Here is a 17,204-nt window from a genome sequence, read left to right on the forward strand (position 1 = left end):
AATTAATATTCAGGTCAAGAGATTTGAGATGTGTTACTTGACTACCTTCCCAGATAGTTACTAATTGTTGCTCTTACTTTCAGTCACCAGAGTTGCACAGCATTCAATAATTAGTGATTTATATAATAATTTAATAGCTTGGCAAGATGCGTTAAGAATCTGAATGATAACTTATTCTTCCTTCATGCCTAGCAGTAACAAAATTCAACAAATTCTCGATTATAGTTGTGCATACTGTACTACAAAGAATGTTTTTGAATTAATTAAATGTCATGAAAGGTACTTCTGCATAATAAATTTGCAAACGTTTTTACTGTTATATGAATATTTACCACTTAAAGAATGAGTTGCAGTACTAGTGCTAATACCACAGAATTCCTTTCCATTAACACATTATGGGTTAACCTGTAATAGAATACATATTTATGTGGCATGTGCCTCTTCCAAAGCATTTGTGCATTAACACTGTCAAAATGCATTAAAATATTAATTTAATGGTTGTGGGAGTTATAGATTTGACCTTTTAATGTCCTTTTTTTTACAACTTAATTGACATGTGGATTGCATTTTCTTAACATTTAATTAACTTTGGTTTGGCTGGCGAGAAAGCGGCTGGAAATCTAAATGATGTCTTCCATAGCTTTTCATCTTTTTGAATGCCTGATTCATTAACGCTTCGCAGGTGCAATTTTAGCCCCCTGGTTTCCATATCTTCAATGTATATTTAGGTAATTAGATTAGAGACTCGTTACTTGATAGTCTGTACAGGCAACTGCTGATTGGTGCACTTCCTCTGTGTCACCAGTCTAAATACAATCTCCGACCATTGCATGATAAATTCTCGCCGCAAAAAAGTCACACATGCTGATCAGAAACATATGCAGAGAAAGGTTTAAGCACGGTTGTAGATTTTTGCACTTTTTACATTTCCCAAGTACAAGGTTCTAAATCTTTAAATATTCTGACTATACAGATCTAGACCATAATGCCAACCATGAAAGATCAAATTAACAATTTAAACCAAGTTTCAGCAGCGACAGAATCATTACAGTTAGACAGTGGCTAACGTCCATAATACCAAAATTCAATAGAAATTCTATAGTTCACAATTCAGATACATTTCAGCTGGCAGTTCAGGTGAAAATTACAGAAACCACCTGATTTTAATTTCCATTGAAATCAAGCTGACATCCACCCTGCGGTTTTTCTTTGCTACAATACATGTTGGGCAAGAATTTGGCCTCGTTGGCACTTTAAAAAATATACATATTTTATTAAAGATTTTCGATCAAAAAGAATTTTCCATTTTTACAACTTTGTAACAAAATGTACATTGACCGTTATTTAAACAATATATTAAACTTACAACAAGTGCAGAAAAAGAACAAGAAAAGAGAAATAATAATACTGAATAAATAAATATAAACAACTAGCATGGAGAGAAAGAAAAGAACAAAAAAAAACCCAAACACCGAATACACCCTCCCCCACCACCACCCCCCCCCCCCTCCCCCCCTCCCCCCTCCCCCCTGGGTTGCTGCTGCTGTCTTTTCTGTTTTTCCATTATCGTTCTGCGAGATAGTCAAGGAACGGTTGCCACCGCCTGGTGAACCCTTGAGCCGAACCTCTTAGTGCGTATTTTATTTGCTCCAATTTTATAAACTCTGCCATGTCGTTTATCCAGGTCTCCACGCCCGGGGGTTTGGCTTCTTTCCACATAAGTAGAATCCTGCGCCGGGCTACTAGGGACGCAAAGGCCAACACATCGGCCTCTCTCGCCTCCTGCATTCCCGGCTCTTCTGCAACCCCAAATATAGCCAACACCCAGCTCGGTTCGACCAGGACCCCCACCACCTTTGAGATCACTCTTGCCACACCCACCCAGAACCCATGCAATACCGGACATGACCAAAACATGTGGGTGTGGTTCGCCGGGCTTCCCGAGCACCTCCCACACCTATCCTCCACTCCAAAAAATCTACTCAGCCTTGCTCCCATCATATGCGCCCTGTGTAGAACCTTGAATTGGATCAGGCTAAGCCTGGCACATGAGGACGAGGAATTTACCCTACTTAGGGCATCTGCCCACAGCCCCTCCTCAATCTCTTCCCCCAGCTCCTCCTCCCATTTACCCTTCAGCTCCTCTACCATCGTCTCCCCCTCGTCTCTCATTTCCCTGTATATATCGGACACTTTACCTTCACCGACCCATGCCCCCGAAATCACTCTGTCCTGGATCCCTTGCGCTGGGAGCTGTGGAAATTCCCTCACCTGTTGCCTCGCAAATGCCCTCACTTGCATATATCGGAAGGCATTCCCAGGTGGCAACCTGTATTTTTCTACCAATGCTCCCAAACTCGCGAACGTCCCGTCCAAGAACAAGTCCTTCAACTTCCCAATTCTTGCTCGTTGCCAAGATTGGAATCCCCCATCTATCCTCCCCGGGACGAACCTGTGATTGTTCCTTATCGGGGACCACACTGAGGCACCCGTCACTCCCCTATGTCGTCTCCACTGCCCCCAAATCTTCAAAGTCGCCACCACTACTGGGTTTGTGGTGTATTTTTTCGGGGGGAACGGTAACGGCGCCGTTGCCAGTGCTTTTAAACTTGTTCCCTTACAGGACGCCATCTCCAGCCTTTTCCACGCCGCCCCTTCTTCTTCCCTCATCCACTTACATATCATAGACACGTTGGCGGCCCAATAATAGTCACTCAGACTCGGCAGTGCCAGTCCCCCTCTGTCCCTACTGCGCTGCAGGAACCCCCTCTTTACCCTCGGGGTCTTTCCAGCCCACACAAAGCTCATAATACTCCTGTCCACTTTCTTGAAAAAGGCCTTAGTAATCAGGATGGGGAGGCACTGAAACACGAAAAGAAACCTCGGGAGGACCACCATTTTAACCGCCTGTACTCTGCCCGCCAATGACAGGGGCACCATGTCCCACCTCTTAAAGTCCTCTTCCATCTGCTCTACCAGTCGCGTCAAGTTAAGTTTATGCAAGGTTCCCCAGTTCCTGGCCACCTGGATCCCTAGATATCGAAAATCCCTTGCTACTCTCCTCAGCGGCAGATCGTCTATCCCCCTGCCCTGTTCCCCGGGGTGCATCACAAAAAGTTCACTCTTTCCCATATTCAAATTATATCCCGAGAACTCTCCAAACTCCCTGAGTGTCTGCATTATCTCTGGCATCCCCTCCACTGGGTCCGCCACATATAGCAGCAAATCATCCGCATATAATGACACCCGATGTTCCTCTCCTCCTCTGAGCACCCCCCTCCACTTCTTAGAGCCCCTCAGCGCTATGGCCAATGGCTCGATTGCCAATGCGAACAGTAACGGGGACAGGGGGCAACCCTGTCTTGTGCCCCTATGTAATTGGAAATAGTCGGATCGTTGCCTGTTTGTAACCACGCTTGCCACCGGGGCCCCGTACAGGAGCTGAACCCATCTGATGAACCCCTCTCCAAATCCAAATCTCTTCAGTACCTCCCACAGGTAGTCCCACTCCACTCTATCAAATGCCTTCTCTGCATCCATCGCCACCACTATCTCCGCCTCCCCCTCCGGTGGGGGCATCATCATCACCCCCAGCAACCTTCGTATATTGGCATTCAATTGCCTCCCTTTAACAAACCCTGTCTGGTCGTCATGTACCACCCCTGGGACACAGTCCTCTATCCTTGACGCCATCACTTTGGCCAGTAACTTGGCATCTACATTTAGGAGGGAGATGGGCCTGTATGACCCGCACTGCAGCGGGTCTTTGTCTCGTTTCAGGATCAACGATATTGTCGCCTCCGACATTGTTGGGGGTAGTGTCCCCCTTTCCTTAGCCTCATTGAAGGTTCTCGTCAGGAGTGGGGACAGTAGGTCCACATATTTCCTGTATAATTCCACCGGGAACCCATCTGGTCCCGGGGCCTTTCCTGCCTGCATGTTCCCAATTCCTTTAATCACCTCCTCCACCTCAATCTGCGCTCCCAAACCTGCCACCTCCTGCTCCTCAACCCTCGGGAACTCCAGCTGGTCCAGGAAGTGTATCATTCCCTCTTTCCCCTCCGGGGGTTGGGACTTATACAGCCTCTCATAAAATGACTTAAACACCCCGTTCACCCTCCCCGCTCTTCCCTCCCAGTCCCTAACTCCTCCGATCTCTCTCGCCGCCCCCCTCTTCCTAACTTGTTGGGCCAGAAATCGGCTCGCCTTTTCCCCATATTCGTATTGTATTCCCTGTGCCTTCCTCCACTGCATCTCCGCCTTACCCGTGGTCAGCAGGTCAAACTCCGTCTGTAGTCTCCGTCTTTCCCTGTATAGCCCTTCATCCGGGGCCTCCGCATATTGCCTATCCACCCTCAGAATCTCCCCAATCAGTCTCTCCCTTTCTTTACCCTCTTGTTTCCCCCTGTGGGCTCTTATGGAAATCAGCTCCCCCCTAACCACCGCCTTCAGCGCCTCCCATACTACTCCCACCTGGACCGCTCCATCATCATTGACCTCTAGGTATCTTTCAATACATCCCCTCACCCTTCCACATACCCCCTCGTCCGCCAACAGTCCCATGTCTAATCTCCAAAGTGGGCGCTGCTCCTTCTCCTCTCCTAGATCCAGATCCACCCAATGTGGGGCGTGATCTGAAATGGCTATAGCCGAATATTCCGTTCCTACCACTTTCGGGATCAGCGCCCTTCCTAGGACAAAAAAGTTTATCCGGGAGTATACTTTATGGACGTGGGAGAAGAAGGAAAACTCTTTACTCCTCGGTCTAGCAAATCTCCAGGGATCTACTCCTCCCATCTGCTCCATAAACCCCTTAAGCACCTTGGCCGCTGCCGGCCTCCTCCCGGTCATAGATCTGGACCGGTCCAGCCCTGGGTCCAGCACCGTGTTGAAGTCCCACCCCATTACAAAATTTCCCATCTCTAGGTCCGGGATGCGCCCCAACATACGCTTCATAAAACCCGCGTCATCCCAGTTCGGGGCATATACGTTCACCAGCACCACCGCATCACCTTGCAATCTGCCACTCACCATCACATACCTGCCCCCACTGTCCACCACTATGGTCTTAGCCTCAAACGATACCCGTTTCCCCACCAGTATTGCCACCCCTCTATTTTTCGAATCTAAGCCTGAGTGGAATACCTGTCCCACCCATCCTTTCCTTAATCTGACCTGATCCGCCAATTTCAGGTGCGTCTCCTGAAGCATATCCACATCCGCCTTCAGTCTCTTTAGGTGCGCAAATACCCTTGCCCTCTTAATCGGCCCATTCTGCCCTCTCACGTTCCACGTGATCAACCGGGTTGGGGGGCCCTTTACACCCCCCATCGTCGACTAGCCATCCCCTTTTTTAAACCAGCTCCTCACCCGGGTCCCACGCACCCGTTTGTCCCCCAGACGGCGCCCTCCCGTCCCGACCATCCCATCCCGTATCAGCTCCCCCTTACCCTCAGCAGCAGCAACCCAGTTAATCCCTCCCCCGCTAGATTCCCTTCTAGCTTGATTGCTCCCCCCATATTGCTTCCGGGAGTCAGCAAACTCTGGCTGACCTCGGCTTCCCCTGTTTACCCTTGGCCTCCCTGCATGTGAGGCCCCCTTCCTTCCTGCGCCCACTTTTCCCGCCGCAATTTCCATAGCGCGGGAAAAAAAAACGCGCTTCTCTCTCGGCCCCGCCCCTAGTGGCGCAGCTCCCTCTCCCCTTCCCTGTCCCCTTCCCCACCGGCGCCCACATTTCTTCGTGTGTCCCCCCCCCCTCAGGGGGGGGGGGGGCGGGGGGGGGGAGAAAAATTCTCCCGTCTAACATTTTTACAGATAAACCCTCCCCCTCTCCCCACTTTGCATTTCTTTGCCACCACCTCGCTACTTCTGTCCAAACATCAATTCCTCAAATCTAGTCCAACTTCTCTTCTTGAATAAATGTCCACGCCTCCTCTGCCGTCTCAAAGTAGTGGTGTTTGCCCTGGTGTGTAACCCACAGTCTTGCCGGTTGCAGCATTCCAAATTTTACTTTCTTCCTGTGGAGAACCGCCTTGCCCTGATTGAAACTCGCCCTCCTTCTCGCCACCTCCGCACTCCAATCTTGATACACGCGGATCACCGCGTTCTCCCACCTGCTACTCCGTGTCTTCTTAGCCCAACTCAGGACCATCTCCCTGTAGCGGTGGAACCTCACCACTATTGCTCGCGGTATTTCCCCTGCCTTTGGTCTTCTCACAAGGACCCGGTACGCTCTCTCCACTTCCAGGGGGCCCGTCGGGGCCTCAGCTCCCATTAAAGTATGGAGCATCGTACTCACAGACGCCCCAACATCAGCTCTCTCTGTCCCTTCGGGAAGACCCAAAATCCTTAGATTCTTCCTCCTCGAGCTATTTTCCAGGGCTTCCAGCCTTTCTATGCACCACTTATGTAGTGCCTCGTGCGTCTCCGTCTTCACCACCAAGTCCTGTATCTCGTCTTCATTCTCGGCTGCCTTTGCCTTCACTTCACGGAGCTCCATCGCCTGGGTCTTTTGCGTCTCCTTCAATCCCTCAATCGCCAGCAACATCAGCGCCAGCACCTCCTTCTTGAGCTCCTCCACACATCGTCGGAGGAACTCCTGCTGTTCCGGGCCCCATACCATCTGGGCTCCCTCAGCCGCCATCTTGCTTCTCCCTTCTCTTCTCTGCCGCTGCTCCAGAGGATCCTCCGCAATCTGGCCACTACTATCGCTTCTTTCCATCCACACCCGGGGGGACTCCTTCCTTTGTCGCCTCACACTGGGTTTGGCCGTAAAAAATTTCCATTGGGGCTCCCAATAAGAGCCCAAAAGTCCGTTGAAACGGTAGGTGCCGAAACGTGCGGCTTAGCTGGTCATCACCGCAACCGGAAGTGATTGGCACTTTTTTTTAAACATACGACGAGTGCCTTCACAACCCCAAAAGAGCATCCACTTGCATTGGTGTTTATGGGACAAATCTGGCCGGACACCAGGGGCGAAATTCTCCTACCCGCCCCGCCACATTTCTGCCCCGACCGGCCGGCGGGAGTCTCCGTAACACCGGCCGGTCAATGGGGTTTCCCATTGTGGGGCAGCCCCACGCCGTCGGGAAAGCCCCGGGCGCCGGCAAAACGGAGACTCCCGCCGGCGGAGAAAGACGCCCCATATTGGAAAATGCATTAGTCTGGTCACAAAATGAGGGGGTGATTCTCCCAAATGGAGCCCAAGTGTTTGCGCCGTCATGAATGCCGTTGCGTTTCACGACAGCGCGAAACGGGCACGGGGATGACCGATGGAGGCCAGCATGGTGCTGGAGCAGTTCACGCCACTCCAGCCTATCTTCCCGGCGCCAAATTGGCGCCACGCCAACCCACGCATGCGCAGTTGGGCCGCGCCAACCTGCGCATGTGCGGGGGACCTCTTTAGCGCGCTAGCCCCGACTCAACATGGCGTCGGTGTTCAGGGGCCGGCCGCGCAGGAAAGTAGGCCCGGGCGAGGGGGGGTGGGGGGGGGGAGAGGCCGGCCCGCCGATCAGTGGGCCCCGATCGCGGGCCAGACCCCATTGGAGGCCCCCCCTGGGGACGGAGCCCCCCTCCCCTCCCACAGGCTGCCCCCCGACCTTTCGCACAGAGTTCCAGCCGGCAGCGACCAGGGGTGAACGGCGCCGGCGGGACTCTGTCGTATCTGCGCGGCCGCTCAGCCGAGAATTGGCGGCCCCGTCGATTCCAGCGGCCTGCAGCCAGCACCGCGCCAACCGCGCCGGCGCAAATGGCGCTGATTCTCCGCACCTTGGAGAATCGCGTGCCGGCTTCGGGGCGTCATGGCGCGGGGCTCGGAGAATCGCCCCCTGAATGTCTGCAAAGCGGGCAGATCATGTGGTCAATCAGCATGCAAAATTAATTAAACACCTGCAATGCCATTTTAGAACTGCCCTTTTGTAACCTTCTGCTGAACACATGGTCAGCAGTAAGAAGGACCTTTCCTCCACCACCTCTATTAAAAGCATTATCAACTAGTACACCCATGGCTGTGAGCAATATTTGCAGGTTATTTGCTGATTAATTTCTTCTGACTGTTAGAAGTCTAGACTGCTTCAATAGTTGTTTCAACTTGTAGAAATCGACAGAGAGTGATGCGGCAGGTGCTGAAGGACTTTTGCTGATCTCAAAGCTTTTACACAAATCAATAGGGTGGCACAGTGGTTAGCATTTCTCCTCACAGCGTCAGGGACCCGGATTCAATTCCGGCCTTGGGTGACTGTGTGGAGTTTGCACATTCTCCCCATGTCTACGTGGGTTTCCTCCCACAGTCCAACCAAAGATGTGCAGGTTAGATGGATTAGCCATGATAAAATTACCCCTTAGTGTCCAGGGATGTGCAGGTGGGGTTACGGGGATTGGGCAGGGGGACTGGGCCTAGGGAGGGTGCTTTTTCAGAGCATTGCTGCAGTCTCAATGGGCCGAATGGCCTCCTACTGCACTGTCGGATTCTATAAAAAAGAAAAAAATTGCTCACGGCCATGGGTGTACTGGTAGGCAGTCTACTTGAAATACAGCATGACTTGAAGAATGAATGAAGGGCCTACAGAGCAGGACAAGGAAGAAAAAGTGGTGGGAGGGGAAAAGTGTTCTCAGCAAGATTTTAAGTTTGTCCAGGGTGTTGACAAAGTAATTCTCCTACATGAAGCGCAATGAGGAACAACATGTGAAAAGTCATCATTGAACTCGGGACAGCAAGTATTACATTGTCAGTGGCTTTGAAGGTGTTTGCAGCAATTAACACATATGCATCTGAGTCCTTCCAGGCTGACGCTGGAGGTATTTGCAACATTTCATAGTTTTGGTAGGTACAGGTGGTCACTGAGACTGTCTATTCATTAAGAACTGATGAAGCAAGCAGAGGGAGCATATGGCTTTGCTAGGATTAAAGGCTTCCCTGGGGTGCGAGGTGGTATTAGCAGCTTGGATATTGCTTTGTGGATGCTACATGCCTATGCTGGAGGTGCAAGGGAACGTACTTCCTCAACATCCAGCAGTGGGTAACCATAGGCAGTGAATCATTAAGGTCAGTATCCTGGCATAATTTATGATGCCTTCATTCTGCCACTGTCTGCTGCACCATCATGAAAAACCAAAGAGTAGCCGCTAGGTGACAAGGGCAAGCAATGGAGGACAGTAGTCAGGGCTTCCATGCCCTTCACTGGCACACAACATAGAAACAGTGAAAGCTATGCTGCCACATGCAGTGTAGTAGAGCAGACCATTGGCATGTTGAAATAACGCTTCCGTTGCCTGAAAGCTCTGGAGGAGACCTACAGTAATTGCTCGAACAGGTATCAGATTCATGGTGACCTGCTGCATGCTGTGCAACCTTGGCATCATGAGGCAAAGCCCTTGCCACCAGTTATACATGGGCAGCAGAGGAGCAAGAGCATGAGGAGGAGGAGGAAGAGGACATTGAAGGGAAGCGGCAACTTAGACAAGCCTTTTCTGTCAAGGTTCCACCACTCATCTGAGCATAATGCCAGTAAGTACAACTTGAATTCCCCATTCAACAACATTTCCACACCATACAACAACCTTCACAATGCCCACCTGGCCACAATGCTAAAAATAAACATCATCACACTCTAAACAATATTTATAAGTTAAATCATTCCATATTCCATACAAAAGTCAATTAATTGTTCTTGTGCACCCCCTTGATGCTGGTTTTGAATGCATCTTTTCCTGTACTAGTGCACTATGCATTGCTGACTCAAAGGTTGCAACAGAATTGGGGGAAGAAGCAGCCCTGGGCCTCAAAGGCCCAGCAGCAGATTGTGCTTTTTTGGTCTGTGTCTAATTGGCTGATAGACAACAGAAAGGACACTGGAGAATTTGCTGCTCTTAACAACCAATGAACACTGTGATTAGTGCTATCAGCATGGAGAAAACATTTAAATGCTCAGGCAGCAGTGTGTTAACATGATGCCTGTATTATACTGAAGAGGTATGGGCTAACCATGCATTGTGATTGCCGCACATGGAGCTAGCCAACTTAGTTACTACTGTATCTGTTTTGTAGAAACCGAAGCGCAACAGATGGCAAAAATAAAATCAATGTGAGCAATCGAGAAATAAAATCTAGCAGCTTGGTGAATGAATACAGTAGAATAGAAATGCAATTTTACTCTAATCAATTTGAGGGATCTTTTTGCGTTCTTTTTAGGCCCATCAGCGAGAAAACTGATCAGCCAGAATACGAGGTATATGAAGGAACAAAGAGAAAGGAAACAGTGGAAACCACATTACAAGTTAGCGGCAGCAAAGCATCTTGCAAACAGGCCCTCCCTTTTGAACTTTACATCGCTGAGTCTCAGGATGAGGCTTACTATGGAGAGACGGAAAGTGACACAGATATTACAGGGAGGAAAGAAGAAAAGCAGAGACAGAACAACTCTAGATTTTTTTTGAAAGAATGCACCAGCTCTGGAGAATCACTGCAGGACTCTAGCTGTAAAGAGAAGGGAGAACCCCAACATATGGCCATGGTAGAATTCCAGTTGTCCCTTACTCAAGGGAAGCTTGGCGATCCAGAGACAACTGCTGTAACCATCATTGGGGCAGAAAAAATCAACTCTGCAGCCAGAGATCCAACTACACTGCATGAGAGTATCCAGAGAACTGAATCAGCAGCACCAGAACCTGATGGAAATGTTGCAAACCAGACTGCCTCGACTACTATATCACTCCAGAGCAAGAGTGACAAAAAGGTCAAACTGGTCGAAAGTGAGCTACAAGGAGCAGAAGGGGATTCATATCAGAGCAGGGTGGAGCTGCCTTTGGATTCCTCTGACAGGGAGCAGAGTGGAAGGGAAGCCTCCACGTCAGAAGTTGGCAGTGGGTGTGCTGACTCTCTGGCTGAAGAGGGACAGTCTAAAATACGTAGCACGCCCCCTTTCTCCGTTGGAATTTCATCAGAGGGAACAGAGCACGGATCAGAAGGGACACGCTCTGGGAAAGATTTGGCGAGAACCCACAAACACAGGGCTAGACAAGCCAGTGAGTACAACTGCTCTTGTAAATTTATACAAAAAGTAGTGTTGTGCTGTTAATTTTATTTCCCTTAAGGATATCTAACTGACATCCAAAAAGACAGTGTACTAATGTGTCATTTGTCGCATTAAATAGCAATCAAGCTAAAGGTTGCAGACTGATGATGCTTGCAGAACTGAGTTTGACAGACACAAGCAGTTGTAATCCTGGGAGTTATCTGATCCCCTAAAATAGCAAATCTTTGCTCCAGTGAAAAGTGAACTCAGAATCTTGCCTGTCTCGTAGTCAGGAGGTCCAACCTTTGATTCTGTAAGCATATTAAGATTTTTACCTAAGTCAATTTGGACTGAATGCTGGCAACTGCTTATTAAGTGATGTTTTCAGTGTTTTCTACTGAAAGGGTAAATAGATGGTACTAATTTACGTTTGAAAGATTCATATAATTTACAACTACTTTATATATTAACCATGCAGTAAAAATTCTAGGAGTCATGCATTAAGCACATGAGATAGGTAAACAAGATACATTACGTTATTAACATTACTTCGAATCTGTTATTAAATTAGTACATTCTTCTTGTAAATGCTTGCGATTCGGAATCATGAAGATCTTGAAGTCAATCTGATTAAAAATTTGTAAATTATTTAGACTTGGGTCCAATGGTTAATTTATCAGTGGTTGAAGACCATTAATTATTTGCTATTTGACCTGCAGTTTCTCTTTAGAGATGCAAGGGATCTACATATTTTGTGAGTTGCAGAAACAAATATGCATTTTAATTGAATCCATCCTAGATTTATTGTATTAGCAGCAAGTAGTCCGATTGAAAGAATAGCCAAATTTTATAATTTTCCTCCTGTACAAAAGCAGTTTAAAATACATTTCAAAACTCAATATCAAAAACGTATGAGTGTTAAGTGCTAAATACAAATATATTGTTGATGAGAATTTTAAATGTAATCATTTCCCTGATAAGTATTTCCTTAAAATACTAAAAAGAGCACTTAACTATCCTACCATATTCTGGTAGTTCATATAGTTTATAATTAATACCAATATGTTTGAGTCAATTGTGATCATTTTAAAATAAACACTGTAAAGTCTCTTCTACATATATAATTATCTATTTTCTGTGCTTTAAAAGGAAATGTCTTCATGCAGGCCATTTTTAATACCCAACTTCTGTATTTAAGACTTCTGTATTTAATTTGAAATATTATTTTAAATAATACAGTATAAATCTGTTGACAATTTAGAGATTTAAATGTTTATTCCAATTCATCGGTACATTATGATATTATGATACTCACAAGAAATAATTACAGTTAAAATGTGGTGTGTATAATAAACACATTCTCTGAGGTACTCAATAAGTCTTTTTAAGCCTCTGATTTAGGGTAATATAAAATAAACCAATTGAAAAACAGCAAGTTACTGTTTGAAATATTATCTCCTGTACCGTATATACTGCAAAGTCTAATGAATGATTTCATAGTTAAGAAATCAAATCATAGTAAAATACTAATTTCCCTTTTAAATTTATAGCTTACATTTTGATTACATTTCTGTAAAATCCTTACAAGTAAATAGATTTTTTTAAATGCTGGGGTATAATTTGAGAACATTGATTTAGAGTATTATTCAAGTTGATTAATTGACTCAAAAATATTGGTATTAATTTATCATAAGTCAGGTTATCATGTAGAAATTGTCTGTTTCACTTTCAAATTTATGGTTTCAATAGTGATATTTTGTTGAACGGGCTATCTAGATAATGTGTGCTTTCTTTTTAAAACCCAAGTCTGATGTGCTTTCTACAGAGATCCGCCGGAGCGAAAGCCTGTCAGAAAAACAGGTTAAAGAAGCCAAGTCAAAGTGTAAAAGCATTGCGTTGCTGTTGACAGCAACTCCTACGCCCAGCTCCAAGGGGGCGTTAATGTTTAAGAAGCGTCGCCAGAGAGCAAAAAAGTATACTTTGGTCAGCTACGGCACTGGGGAGTTTGATCCTGACGACGATCAAGAGGACTCCATAGAATTCACTCTGGTGCCAACCAGTGACTCTGATCTTGACGAGGACTTTTGTGCCGATGTCAACACTGCCCAGGTTGTGACGTTTGATTGGGATACAGGTTTAGTGGAAGTCGAAAAGAAGGAGAGGACAGAGGACGAAATGCAGAGATTACCAGATACCAAGGGCAAAGGGGCCTTATTGTTTGCCAAGAGGAGGCAGAGGATTGATCAGTATACAGCTGAACAGGAGGAAATGAGGAGAGCTGGAGTTACTGAAGCTATCTCTACTCACACTGTAAAAACAGAAAGTTATTATCAAACATCAAAAGGCAGTTTAAATGATTCATCACACACAATGCAAAATAATGCCACTGAAAATTACATTGATGTAAGTAAGTTACATGGAATTGAAAATGTAAGTGGAGTGAAAGGGAGATCTGAAATGGTTATCCAGAACTCGAAGTCAGCTGAAACCAATAGGACAGGTGCGACGAACAGAACAGCGACACCATTTCCTGGTGTGCAAAATCGAGCTGCCGCTCCTTTCTCTCCGACAAGAAATGTGCTAAGTTCCCTGTCAGATTTACCTCCCCCACCCACCTACTCTTCCATCAGCCCACCACTTGACAATATCTACCGCATTGCGTCTCCTCCTTTGGCTACCATGGCTCAACCAGCCATTTGGTCACCACCAGGAATTGCAGGGGAGCAGATAGCATCCAGAGATGAGAGAATCTGTGTACCTGCAATAAAAACTGGTATCTTACAAGATGCAAGAAAACGGAACACTACAAAGCCCATGTTCACTTTCGTTGATCGTCCTAAGGTAGCTCCAAATCCAGAACTCCTGTCCATGGTCAAAGGTAAGACAGACAGACGTAGAGGAGTAGATCAGCCTGGTGGAGGTTTTGAGTCAGGACCTGAAGAGGATTATCTTAGTTTAGGTGCAGAAGCATCAAACTTTTTACAGACCCCAGCAATAAAGCAGAAGACACCTCCTCCAGTTGCACCAAAGCCATCTGTTAAGAGCCCTCCTTCTGTGGCAACCTCAACGTTACCTCCATTGCCACCTGCAGAAGTATCCAATCCTCAAGCTCCAGTCTATCTTTCTAAAAGCACTAATCAGATGCCAGTAAAATCACATTCAGTTCAACCTGTAAATGCATTGTATCAGTCCCAAGGTGCTACCAACCAGTATGTGTCTTCAGCAGGACCCCGGTCAATAACATCGACACATTCATATCCTTCAAAAACACCACTCACAACTCCCATAGCACATTCTGCACCAGCTGGAGGTATGGGTCCAGCCTATGAGATGCCAGCTTTGAAAGGTAAAGGAGCTCAGTTATTTGCAAGGCGACAGTCTCGAATGGAGAAATATATAGTAGACTCATCAACAGTCAAAGCCAGACAAGCACGGCCATCATCCCCCACCCCCTCCATGCCAGCATCTTGGAAGTATTCATCTAATATAAGAGCACCTCCCCCTTTGGCTTACAACCCTATTCATTCTCCATCTTATCCTCCTGGCATTTTAAAAGCACAATCCTCATCTTCATCTAAGTCAAATAAAGGTGCCAAAAAAGGTAAAGGCACTAAAAAACCTCTCAATGCTTTGGACGTCATGAAGCACCAACCATATCAGCTTAATTCATCTTTGTTCACTTTTTCATCCACTCCTGATGCTAAAGCACCTCTATGCACAAGCTCATCACTTTCTAAGCAATCTATAACGTCTGATCCTGTTCCACTTCAACTAGTTAATGCTACATATCCTGTTTCTAAGAGTGTCTCATCTGTGCCAACAGGACCATCTTTCAATCAAGCTAATACAGCTTCTGCTGAAGAGGAATATGTCTATCCTTCTGGAAAGAATACCTTTGTAGCCCAGAGTTATGCATCATACCCAAAGCAAGAACCATCAGCTCTGTCAGTTGCCATGGCACCAAGACCAAAGTTTTCAGCAAAGAAAGTTGGAGTTACAGCACAGGTGTGGAAACCCTCCACAATAGTGGAGTAATGTAATTATTGGAAGATACCATTAATTTTTCTTTCTGCTATTTATATTTAATTTTGCTATGATGTAGAACTGGAGTTATTGGCAGTTTAAAGAGGTACACTATTTTCTACACCCCTCTCCATTGGATCTTTTACTTAACCTTTGTTTAAATTTCTACTGTTTTGGGGGTTTGAACAGTAGGCTACATCAAATGTACCTTTTCTATTCTAAGTATAACATAAGTCATCTTAACTCACCTTTTTAAAAGAAATAACTTATTTGCAAATGTAAGAGGTGGACAGAAAAATACTAATAATTCCAGAAGTATGTTGCTTTAAAAAGCATGTCAAAAGGAGAGGTGTATGATGGTGTGGAATTTCCTCACAATAGGTCTTAGGTGAATCTGTGCTCAACTAATGACTTCAGCAGCTCAAGAGAAAGGATAACTAGAGAATAATCAATAAAAGTTCAAGTACTTTTCCTAGAATCAAATAAAATGTGTGGATCAATTTTGATGCAGGAACTTTAATTACCTCTAAGACATTACAGAAAATGTGCATAGTGGTTGAACAGGTTATATGGTATTCAGTAGGGAAAGGAGGAGTCTGGGAAAGATGGTGCTGTTGGTGATGTGATACTGGGACAAGGTTTCTGTCGCTTTTCAAACACTCGAGCTCCTACAACAACAAGAACCTCCTAGACAAACACAGAAAACCAATAAACCAATTTCAGGTGTAATTATTGGCCAGTGATAATTTGCTCTTGTACAAGGATGGAATAAATTCTGCTTAGTACCAGACAACATATAAAGTATGCCTTACCAATGTCAAGGATGCTTTAAAACATCAGTTGTGGCTCAGTGGGCAGCATTCTTACCTGAGAGGCAGAGGCTTGTGGGTTGAAGTCCCACATGAGGTACTTGAGCACAGAAATAGCTGATACTCCCGAGCAATGTGAGGGAGTGCATACTGTAGGAAGTGCCCCTTTTGAATGAGATGTTATACGGGGGCCCTATCAGTTCTCTGAGATGGATTTAAGAGATCTCTAAACACTCTTTCATAGAAGAGCAGGGGAATTAGTCCTAGGCCGGGGTCTTCTGATCCCGACGAAGGTGCACCCCCGCCACTGCGGGTTCCCTGTGACACGGCTGGCAAGCAATGTAAATAGCCATTCACTTCGGCCAATAACAAGCTGTCTCTGCTGACGGAAAAACATCTGCAGGGGGACAGGAAAAGCCCGGCCCTAGTGTCCTACTTAATACTTGTCCCTCAAGCAACATCACTAAAAACAAATTATTTGCTCATTATCACTACTGTTTGTGGGAGCCTCCAGTGTACAATTTTGCTATTGTGTTTCAAGATTACAACAGTGACTAAAATTTAAATGTACTTCATTGGCTCTAAAGTGCTTTGAGATGTTCTGAGGTAATGAAAGGCACTCTATAAATGTAAGTCTTTTCTTTATCAGTTCAATTACCTCACTTCACCTTTCCTCTGTTCTTAAATATCTTTGTGGTTTTAATGTGTTTTTATTATTATCTTTCTTTGTTGTATTTGAGCTGTTTTCACTTCTGCTGTCTCTTACAAATTGCAAAAAAGGTTGCAGTATCATCCAAATAAATAAGAATGTAAATTGTGTTCTATCCTTCATTCTGCCAAAGACATCATACAGTTTGGCTTTAATTCCAGAAAAATGTACACAGTTAATTACTTACATTTTCTTGTGGAAGGATGATACTGATAACTTCACGACTTGTGATTTTCTTTCATTTCGCAGTATAATTTCTTCTTGACACTTGCTGTATTCTTCTCTCCTGTATTATTAAAATCCCTATTTTGTGTTTATATACTTATTTATTTTCACACCTATTTCTTTCCCCATGGTGGAATAAGCTAAGTTTTATGAAGAAAGTGCCAACAAAATGTTATAGGAAGCAAATATACAATGGCAGCAAGAGCCATCTCACATTATGATCTCCAGATAGGATTTTATAAATAAGCCCAAATGCTGGCATGGAGGGTGTAATAGGAATTGTAAATTGACAGGGCCATCGCCTACTGCAGCACCATCGGTCTGACAGCGAGCTCCCTGAATAGTGAATTGGCAGCATAGTCAGATAATGATACTGTGTGACAGCTGGATCCTGTCAAAGTAAATCAGAAATGTGTTGCGTGACTA

The 17,204-nt window shown here is 45.7% G+C and overlaps 1 protein-coding gene across 2 annotated transcripts in view; it reads left to right on the plus strand.

Moving 5' to 3' along the window:
- The window catches only part of LOC140408668 (synaptopodin-2-like), a 217,989-nt gene that overhangs the window by 164,027 nt on the left and 36,758 nt on the right, over nucleotides 1-17,204 (plus strand). The window contains exons 3-5 of one of the 2 annotated variants that reach the window (XM_072496184.1): nucleotides 10,190-11,022; nucleotides 12,838-14,358; nucleotides 14,836-15,017. In XM_072496184.1, the coding sequence (XP_072352285.1) occupies nucleotides 10,190-11,022; nucleotides 12,838-14,358; nucleotides 14,836-15,017 (2,536 nt within the window). Of the gene's footprint in view, nucleotides 1-10,189; nucleotides 11,023-12,837; nucleotides 15,018-17,204 lie in introns of both variants that reach the window. The other variant, XM_072496183.1, reaches the window with a different exon arrangement.

The sequence above is a fragment of the Scyliorhinus torazame genome, chromosome 3 (assembly GCF_047496885.1).
Source record: "Scyliorhinus torazame isolate Kashiwa2021f chromosome 3, sScyTor2.1, whole genome shotgun sequence".
NCBI classification, from domain to species: domain Eukaryota; kingdom Metazoa; phylum Chordata; class Chondrichthyes; order Carcharhiniformes; family Scyliorhinidae; genus Scyliorhinus; species Scyliorhinus torazame.